This window comes from Myotis lucifugus, unplaced genomic scaffold (assembly GCF_000147115.1).
Source record: "Myotis lucifugus unplaced genomic scaffold, Myoluc2.0 scaffold_3, whole genome shotgun sequence".
In the NCBI taxonomy this organism is placed as follows: domain Eukaryota; kingdom Metazoa; phylum Chordata; class Mammalia; order Chiroptera; family Vespertilionidae; genus Myotis; species Myotis lucifugus.
In genome coordinates, this window is record NW_005871051.1 from 26,644,803 (window position 1) to 26,655,044 (window position 10,242).

Consider the following 10,242-nt stretch of genomic DNA (forward strand, 5'->3'; position numbering starts at 1 on the left):
ACGAAGGCCATGTCCGTGCTTCCTCTTCTGTGTTTGAAAGAATACCCTGTGGTCACAGCTGGTCCCACGAAGGGGACTCGGCAGGGGAATTCCAGATGCGCCTGCTGAGCCTCAGTGCGTCATTTTGGGCCTCGTGGCGGGTCTCAGTCCCTGTGTACAGGGCAGGAGGGGCTGGGGGAGCCCGCAGCTTCCTTTTCTTCCAGATAATTTCCCACGCACCCACCCGTCCTTCTCTCCCCTGACCCCAAGGCTCCCCTCAGGCCAGCAGGGTGAGGACTCACTTCGGAAAAAGGGTGGGAGGATTCCAGGGTTCAGGACCCCCACCTAACTGACCCTGCACTGCCGTCTGCAGGAGGAGCGGCCCCCCTACCACCGCCACAAGAAGGGGGGCTCCGTGGGCAGCGTGTGCTACCTGTCGATGGGCATGGTGGTGCTGCTCATGGGCCTCGTGTTCGCCTCCGTCTACATCTACAGATACTTCTTTCTCGCTCAGGTGAGGCTGGGTGGGAGGGGGAGCAGGCTCTCAGAGAAAGGGGAGCATTCAGAGAGGGAAGTGTGGGAGTTTGCAGCGGAGGTGGGAGCTAGCAGGAGAGGGCAGCGTGAGCAACTGAGAGCCAGGTGCTTGGGGTTTGTGAAGAGGGGGAGCAGGAAGTCCTGGGCATGCCCCCCAAGATGGGAGGAGTGCCCAGGCTAGCCCAGAAGGCCTGCCCCCTCGTCCTCCCTGGGGAGCCTTGCTCTGGTACAGGAGCCAGGACTGGGGCCCACCCTCTAAGGCCCACAGACCCTGGACAAGGGTCCTTACCCGTTTCATCAGACACACCTGCGGTCAACAGGAAACTCTCCCAGGGGTACAGTCAGCAGTGGGGAAGCCGGGATTAGAACCTGGGCCCTTGTGGCCTGAGGCCCCTTCCCACAGAGTCACCCTGGGCCGTTGTCACCAGAAACTCAGACCGAGCACAAATCAGAACTCTGATCCCTCAAACCCGGTGCCCAAGGGTCACGCTTTAAGGAATTCCCTCCCATTTTGTGTTTGGACGCAGGTTATGAAACGAGAAAGGTGGAGGGTGGGTTTACAGACCCACGCACACCATGCCCCCCGCTGGCCCACCCCCAGCGATCTGCTCCTGCAGCCAGTCTGGGCTTCAGCTAGGCCAGGAGAACTGTTCATGGTCACAGTGACCTTGTGATCAACGCAGCCCTGGGGAGGGAGGCAGTGCCCCGAACTGAGAGAAGTAGTTAAGGTAAAGGTAGCTCGAAAGAAGAACCTTAAGTACAACAAATGGGGAACCTCAGAGGGATGAAAAGGCTGCAGATGGCCAGTCATTTATGACCCCAGTGACCTCTCCCACCTTAAGCATTGGCCTTCACCTTGGTCCTCACCCAGTTTTCCCACAAGGGAAATCGCTGAAGAGTTTCTGTTCCCTGGGACTTGCCCCTGGGAACCCGCTGACTTCCCCTTCTGTCCTCCCTCCCTGCCCCGCAAGGCCTGCTTCCTACCTTTCCCTGGTTTTCACTTTCCTGTGCGGACCCCGCCCCGAGGCCTTTTTCTGCTGTGGCCACAGCCTCTCCTCCACCCACTCTGGCTTCTGGGCCCCTCTACTCCCAGCCCCACTCACACTCCAGGGTTCCTCACCCACCGGAAGTCCCAGGGACTGGGGCACCTCACAGTAGCCTCTGGTCTGTGCCCTGGGACCCTGTGACTCGGGCGTGCTGACTCACCCTGGAGCTCGGGCGGAGACTGGAGGAAAGTCCTGCCCAGTTCAGGCCAGCTGTCCGGGCACCGATGGAGGAGGCCCTGGAGAATTACCCCTGGCCTCAGTCATGTCATAATGCCTCTGCCTCCCTTCCCTTATTTTTTTAAAATACATTTTTACTGATTTCAGAGAGGACGGAGAGGGAGAGAGATCAGTGATGAGAGAGAATCATTGATCGGTTGCCTCCTGCACGCCCCACACTGGGGAGCAAGCCCACAACCCGGGCATGTGCCCTAACTGGGAATCAAACCGTGACCTCCTGGTTCACAGGTCGACGCTCAATCACTGAGCCATGCTGGCCTGGCTCCCTTCCTTATGATGGAGGGACGAGGCTGGCCACTCAGGGGAAACAGCGTTTGTCAAGGTTTCTCATGAAGCATGGGGCCCAGGGAAGGTGGGGGCTGGTGTGAGGTTGGACATGGAACTGGAATCACAAGGGCTGCCTCTCAGCTCCTCCCCGCCCCCACTTTGCCCCCAGGTCTTCAGGGCCCCACAGCAGGGGGCAGGAAAGATGGGTGAATGCCCTCTGGTGGCGGTGTAGGGCACTGCATGCCCCCGGAGCCCAGCTTGTTCAGTTCAAGCTCCTGTGTTTGCCCCTGAGGACCCTCCTGCTCACCCCAGGCTCTTTCTCAGGTGTCTGTCCCTCTGGGTCCTCCCCGTGCTGGTCCACCCCATTTCCCAAGCACAGACTCATGGACCTGAAGCCAGAAGAAGCTTGAGGGAGCACCTTATTTTACAGATGGGGAAACTGAGGCCCAGAGAGGTCATCCACCCAGGAAATGGTTGGCCCAGCTCACCCTCCCTGACTCCCCACGTCTCTCAGTTTCTCCATCTGTGAAATGGGTCTCACAGTCCCACCCTTCCTGTGTCCTCAGGCCTTAAGAGAGTGAAGTGGGTGGGCAGGTGGCAGTGGCCGGGCCCAGGGCACTGCGTGACCAGTCTGTCTCTCTCCCCACGTTGCTCAGCTGGCCCGAGACAACTTCTTCCACTGCGGCGTCTTCTACGAGGACTCCCTGTCCTCCCAGGCCCGCACGCGGATGGAGCTGGAGGAGGACGTGAAGATTTACCTCGAAGATAACTACGAGCGCATCAACGTGCCGGTGCCCCAGTTTGGTGGCGGCGACCCTGCAGACATCATCCACGACTTCCAGCGGGTGAGGCCAGCCAGGGGCTGAGGCTGGGGCCGGGGCGGGCAGAGGGGCACCCAGGGGCCACAGCCCCCTCCCACCAAGAGTCATGAGGAAGAACAGGCGTGAAAGGAGAATGCTGACGGCCCTCGTACATGCTTTGACTATAGACAGAGTAACATCAGCTGTGTGTAGGGCATGACTACGGCTTAGCTTTGTTGAGGTTTTAAAGACATTGCTTTTATTACACCAGGTGCTAAAGTAAGTTTATAGTTGTGCGTATACAAAACACAAAGTTTTTGTATTATTATTTAGTGATTGTATTATTTTCATACGAACAACTGAACCTACTTCTGCCCTCCCTGCATGGGTAACGTAGTTATCACTGAGTGAACCAGCCACGGATTCTCCCCCCGCCACCTGGCAGCTGCAGACGCTGGCTTCGTGGGTCAGGGTGTCCCTTTTTATCGCATATTCCTGTGCCCACGCTGATCGAGGTGCAGGACAAGGAGGGCCTGGGATCGGGGGTTTCTCCCTGAGGGTCCCCCGAGGTGGGCCTCCCAGCTTTGATGACATGCAGTCGGGACATCACTGTATTCCCCAGACCTCGGCTCTGTCACCCCATGAGAAGAGCCCTGTGACACTGAGGCATTTAACACTTGGTGTCTTTCATCTAGTAAATGAAACACAGGCTGGGAGAGGAGCAGAAAAAAGGGGTGTATCCCCACGGCGGGGGTGGGGTTTCTGCCTTCGCTAGTCAGAAGCCTCTCCCAGCCCCCTCCCCCCATGGGCCAGGCCCTCACCTGCAGGGACTGACATGACCCTTCCTTCTCCCCAGGGTCTGACCGCCTACCATGACATCTCCCTGGACAAGTGCTATGTCATCGAGCTCAACACCACCATCGTGCTGCCCCCTCGCAACTTCTGGGAGCTCCTCATGAACGTGAAGGTGAGCGGTGGTTTTGGCCGGATCTTGTCCCTCCCTGTGGAGCCAGGCCTGGGGCAAGGGAGGTTCCATGTCCTCACTCCATGCCCCCGTCCATACCCCACTATATACCTCACTGCATACCCCAGTCCATGCCCCACTCCATGCCCCAGCCACAGTGCAGGGAGGTGCAGAGGCCCTGCCCTTTGGGTGGGAGACCAGACTCCCACACACGCAGAATTCAGGGCAGCGCAGGCGGCAGTACTTAGCACAGCAGAAGTGCCTGGGGCATTAGAAGGCCGCGCTGTGGAGCCTCTGAATGAGGGAGGGGGCATGTGTGCGTTTCAATGTTGGGGGACACAGCTCGAGTGAGCAGAAGGGTGGCGACAAGGGGAGTGGGCAGTGAGCTAGTGGAGACCACAGGAGGGGGCCCTGTGTACTGACCAGAGCTGTGGCCACTCCCCTTGCAGAGAGGTACCTACCTGCCACAGACGTACATCATCCAGGAGGAGATGGTGGTCACAGAGCACGTCAACGACAAGGAGACCCTGGGCTCCTTCATCTACCACCTGTGCAACGGGAAGGACACCTACCGGCTGCGGCGCCGGGCAACTCGGAGACGTGAGTGGCCCGCCCTGGGCTCCAAACCAGGGCCGTCCCAGGCGTGCTGGCCCCAGAGCTGGAGACCAGTGGTCAGACAGCTTAGAAGCTCAGAAATAAATGTTAATTGAGCACGTACTACACACCATGCATTTTACGGTCTTTATGTCCTTAAAGAGTATAAGTTACCTTCATCATCATCATTATTGCTGCCCCTTTTAAAGGTGAGGAAACTGAGGCTTCAAGAAGTTAGTTAATACCAGCTCCTGAGCACTCAGCATTTTACTGCACTGCCTCGGAGTGAACCTGGGTTTGGTTTCCTGGGCCTTCTCCTCCCACCCCTCACCCTCCTCTGGTCCCCGCAGGCTCTGAGGCCCAGCCAGTTCTGGGCCAGGGCAGGTCCTCACTGGGATTTCTCTGTTCCCTGCAGGAATCAACAAGCGTGGGGCCAAGAACTGCAACGCCATCCGCCACTTCGAGAACACCTTCGTGGTGGAGACGCTCATCTGCGGGGTGGTGTGAAGGCCTCCCCGCCCTCCCGGTCCCACCCCTGCCTCTCCTCTTTTCTCTTCCTGCCACTCTCTGGCCTTCCTTCCCCTCTCTTAGCTTGTACTTTGGACGCCATTCCATAGATGTGACGTGCCTCCCTGTTCCCATCAAGCCCTGCCCTCTCCCTGTCCCAGAGCCATGACCTCTCAAGGCCCCCACCTCCGCTGACGTCCCGGGCCTGGGGGACAGAGAGGGCGCCCTGAGATGGTGTCTGTGACCACCATCTTAAAGTGGGGTCCTCTGGGGAGGACTGGATGGAGGGGCTGGGCACGTGGGGGTCTTGGGCTAGGGGATAGGGTGTGGGGAGGGGTGTGGCGTGGGGTTCAGGAATGTCTGCACAGTTGGGAAAGTCCTGAAGGCTTTTTTCTTGGATGGCACACTTCCTCCTGTGTCCCAGCTCCCGGGACTGGGCTGAGGATGGGGGACTGTGCCAGGGAGGGACCCATCAGAGCACAAGGGAAGATGGTTGTCAGTGCCTTCAGCCCACCAGAGGGAGCCTGGAGCCTGGGGGTGGGACTGAGTTTGTCAAGCACAATCGTTCTCTGAGTGGAACCAAAGAGGGAGGAGCCAGGGCCCCCAGCGCTGGCCCCCCAGGAGCATGGTAGGGTCCCACAGGCAGAGCCTCGCTGGAACAGGGCAGAGGAGGGTCGCTTCCCCCCCTGTCACTGTGGGGCTGAGCGCAGCACTGACTCGCCAAGTGGGTGGGGGCTCCTGGCTTCCTCCAAGCTTAGAACTGTTGTAGAAGATCATGTGGAGGGGAGGGAGAGCCACCTGGTACCTGCACACCCTGCCTCCTCTTTGTTCTGAAATCCGTCCCCCTCTGCTTTGGGGGAATGCACCATTTTTCCTTTTCCTCCTCACTTTTGCATGTTTTACTGATCATTCCTTATGCTAACCCCTCTGAGCCCTGAGCCTTGAAGAGGAGGCTTCAACGCCTCCAGTCAGGCTTGGGTGCTCCCTGGAGATGAAACTCTTAAACGCTTTGTATATTTTCTCACTTAGATTTCTTTTCAGAAGTGTCTGTAGAACAATAAAAATCTTTGACTTCTGACTTTGACTTGAAAGTGGCAGGTGGGGGTGGGCGGGGGCGGGGATGCTACAGCCTGGGGGCAGAGTGACAGGGGACGTGGGGGGGGGGAGGGCAGTAGCAGGGGCAGCCAGCAGGCTTTGGCGACTGATCCCTGCAGAGGGGGCCTGTTCCCTGGTCCAGCCGAGGACCGTAGATGTCCCCTCATAAGCCAGGTAGACTCACGTTTTACAGGTGAGGGAGAAGGAGGGGCTCTGAGGGCTTGTGCAACCTGCCAAGGTTATGCTGCTTCTAAGTGCCTCTCAACCACCCCGGAAGATGACATCATCATTGCTCGTCCTTAAGCACAAGGACGCTGACGTGTTCTCCACGGTTTCTGGGCCTTAAGTAGCCACGTTGGTGGGGCTCAGCTGTTTGGCATGAGTCAGGTCCACATTCTGCAGAGAAGGAAGAGGGAGAGCTGCCCAGAACCTTGACCGAATGAGCCCAGAGGTGGGATGAGGATAGGTGCCTTCACCGTAGGTCCCAGTCACAGGCTCAGTAAATCTTGCAAAGACATCAATCTAAATGCAATCAATTAAAATGCCAACTATTTTTTTAACTTGACTTTCAGTTCTTTTAGGGAAGAATGCATGGAGAATAGCCTCCAGATAGTAAGCATTATAAACTACAATTAAAGTGTTTGCTGTAGCAAAGGGAATGGATGTGGTGGAGGCCTAGAAATTGACTTATGTTCAAGAAAATTTAGGGGGGACGTGAATTCTTTTTAGTGGAATAACTGGCTAGCTGTTTTGACAAAAACTAACCGGGATCCTACTTCCTTGCAATAAAATTCTAGATGGAGCAAAGGTTTTGAGTATGAAATGAAGCCTTGAAAGTATTTGAAATGATTTAAAAGATAATCTGGGAGGAGAGAAGACTTTTCCTAGTGGGACATCTACCAACAACTTGGACTATGAAGAATTAGAACTTACATACAGCAAAACACCAAGGCAAAAGATTTATAAGCTGCAAACTGGGGATGTTGAAACATAGGAAATAAAAAGGGCTATTTTCCCTAATATGCCAAGTTCTTAAAATCATGAAAAATGAACTCAGTACATAAAAAGGCAAAGAATATAAACAGGCAGTTCACAGAGAAATACAAATGGATCATAGCTAAACATGAAAAGATGTTTTATTACTGTTACATAGAAAATACAAAACAAAAGAGAACCATTTTTGCAGGGATGGTTCATTTATTTTATGGAGCAAAACATTTAAAGTAGACAATGTTATATGTAAACCACGAGTGTGTAAGTTGTGAAGCACAATATATTTCATTTAATTTAAATAACTAAAACTTTTATTTCTTAACCTATCTCACTGACTAGGACCTCTGGTACCATGGGGATAGTCACAAATCTTGATTTTAAAGAGAATTCACCTTGAGTATAGTTTTAGATATTGGGGGGAAATACTCTTTTTAAGGTTAAAGCAGTTGTCTCCTATTTTTAGTTTTCATTTTTAATCAAAGATAGTTGTTTAATTCTTTTATCAAACGTTTTCTTTATTGATATGATCACATGTTTTTCCCCTTTAACTTGTTAATGTGGGAACAACATTAATAACTCATTTGGTCATGATGTGTTCTCTTGTTTCTATACTATTGGGTTCTGTTTGCTGATATTTTCTTTAGCAGTTTCGGATACATGTTTATTAGTAAGGTTGGCCTGTAATTTCCCTTTCTCACACTCTCCTTTTCAGCCTTTGTGTTATTAGACTAAGTTGGGGAGACTGGTTTTGTGGTTTGGTTTGGTGCAAGTTTAATAATAGCCAGTCTTCTCAAGTATGTACAAGCCCTCTTGTACCAATGGCAGTAAATTGGTGACAAAAATCAAATTTTAAAATGCAATGGGTTTGACCCAGCAATTTCACTGCTAGGAATTTGTCCTATGGATATACTCAAACAAGTTTACAGAAATATAGGTGGGTACAAGGATATTTATTGTTGTAATAGCAAGAAACTAAAAACAAAACTCCCTCAACTGGGGACTTATTTTTAAAGTGCATATGTGTTGCCATTACAAAGAATGAAGCAGCTCTAATTTGTGCTGATGTGCAAAGTTCTCCAAGATCTATAATTAGGGTAAGCCCAGGCCAGTGTGGCTCAGTTGGTTGAGCATTGTCCCATGCACTGAAAGGTCACCGGTTCGATCCCTGGGCAGGGCACATACCCAGGTTTTGGGTTCGATCCCCAGTCCGGGTGCATAAGGGAGGCAACCAATCGGTGTTTCTCACATCAATATTTCTCCCTCTCCCTCTCTCTACATTCAAATAAAGAAACATATCTAATTAGGGTAAAGTAGTTGGCAGAGCAAAAATAAAATATATATCCCATTTGTGAATTTTCTGAAAGATAGCTCTATGGATGTGCATGTACTGCTTCTGGAAGGATACTCCAAACCATGTAACAGTCATCTCTGGAGGGCAGGGATCTGGAGGCCTCTATTTCTCCTGTGAAGAAGATGCATTCTCTTTAGAGTTTAAGTGTGTGTGTCTCCGTGTATAGTGTATATGTGTCCCCTGCAGCCAGGATGGAGGAGGCCTGCTGGTTGAGGAAATGTCCTCACTGTCAGCAAATGGCACCGTGTCACCCAGTTCCCCTCTGGCCCTTGTGGTCTGTCACTGATCCTAGACAGGAAGCCCTATATTAGGCCCAGGTTTGGCCTGAAAAAACAGAGCAGTTGCAAACGTTAAGTTGACATAAATAGGAGGCTCTGTAACCGCCTGTGGATGTTGCTATGGAAACTGGAGCCTGGGCAGTCTCCATGGAAACCATTCTCAACTCTCTGCCTGAAGGAGTTGCCACCCACGGGTGTTGAAATCTTACTTATCAGGGACCTTAGAGCTTCAATAAAGGCTTAGGGAGGGAATGGTGGGATGGCCCCTGCTCACCCAGGTGGGCGCTCGGCACCACCAGCTGCTGCTGGAGAAGGAGGAAGAGCCACCATCCCCACAGGAGGTGCCCTTATGGGGAAGCAATGTATTCAGTGTCCCCGGAGGGAGGAGGGCCCAAGTCGGGAGGTCCGGGCACCTGGACTCTGCCACTGACCACCGGTGTGCTGTATAGCGGTGGTGGACTAACGCTGGGTCTCGGCTCCAGCCCCCTCTGTAAAATGGAGAGCTGAGGCCAAGTCGTTCTGAAGGTCTTTTCCAGCTTTGGTTTGCATGGCCTGATGGCATGGGGCTCAGAGGCGGGGGACACCGGACGGTGGCCAGGGCAGGCTTCCTGGGATCACCTGAGCTTCGAAGGCTAGTGAGGAGTGGCAGAGGTGGGAGACGCAGCAGGAAAGAGCAGCATGCCCTCCATGGGCCAGCGGACAGAGGTAGAGTCCCCTGAGCGTGGCTTGGGGTCTGGAAGGGAGGTTTGGAGTCCAGGGCTGGGGGTACCAGGGATGTGTGGTGCTCTCCCAAGACTGTGGGTCCAGAGCACCCGTGACGCCCTGACACTGCTGGCATCTCCTTGGCCCTGCTGTGTGTCGCACATGCTCAACTGCCAGAGCACGGAGCAAGAGACGTGGGAGCAGACAAAGGCCGTGGTGCCAGCCTCCCACCTGTGAGACAAAGACCTTCTCACTGGAAGTAACATGTCGGGTCCAGCCCCACTGAAGCGAGGACTGAGAAGGGTGGTGGGTAGCAGTGTGCTAATGGCGGGCTGGGAGGGAAGGGGAGGGAGGGAGGAGGGTAGGAGGGAGGAAGGGAGGATAACCTAGACCAGCATCCTTGTCCAACATTTACTGATGGGGACCCACTCTTTTCAAGCATTTGCCAGGGGCTTTCATTGATTTCTTTTGTTTATGTCTTACATTATCTCTAGGGTAGGTATGAATTTCATAACCACAAACTCAGGCATGCAAAAACTCTTTTTTTAAATAATAATCTATGTTGTATAAAAACCTATTTTTCAATTCCCCATTTAGTCTGGTGACAGAAAATGTCATCTTGGTCATTCTGGGGTAAACTACAGTTTTAAGCTCAATCAATTAGTGGTTCACCCTTTTAGTAGATGTTCATTTCTGCCTCCTGCCCCAGGGCCCTGTATTTAGGATCTTCCCTACAGTGGGGCTTTGATGGGAGATAGCAGCTGCCTCCTAAAATGTCTATGAATACACGGAATGGGGGCTGTGAAGACCAAGCCACCCAGCATCCTGTGGGCAGAAGGAGGTGGGGGTACCTTTTCTGTGGTTCCGTAGCATTCATTGAATCATTGGTTCCCCT

The 10,242-nt window shown here is 53.3% G+C and overlaps 1 protein-coding gene across 1 annotated transcript; it reads left to right on the forward strand.

Moving 5' to 3' along the window:
• Nucleotides 1–303: 303 nt before the first annotated feature.
• Nucleotides 304–6,006, forward strand: ITM2C (integral membrane protein 2C). The gene is made up of 5 exons (XM_014463628.2): nt 304–493; nt 2,720–2,908; nt 3,720–3,830; nt 4,277–4,427; nt 4,837–6,006. Exons 1-5 carry the CDS (start codon nt 419–421, stop codon nt 4,926–4,928), a joined length of 618 nt encoding a protein of 205 aa, XP_014319114.1. The 5' UTR covers nt 304–418; the 3' UTR covers nt 4,929–6,006.
• Nucleotides 6,007–10,242: the final 4,236 nt, after the last annotated feature.

Bases quoted from the DNA above. Each gene is read 5' to 3' on its own strand.
- ITM2C (XM_014463628.2), top strand. From the start codon at position 419: ATGGGCATGGTGGTGCTGCTCATGGGCCTCGTGTTCGCCTCCGTCTAC. The intron at 494-2,719 runs GTGAGGCTGGGT...CACGTTGCTCAG, and splicing joins GATACTTCTTTCTCGCTCAG to CTGGCCCGAGACAACTTCTT. The intron at 4,428-4,836 runs GTGAGTGGCCCG...TGTTCCCTGCAG, and splicing joins GCGCCGGGCAACTCGGAGAC to GAATCAACAAGCGTGGGGCC.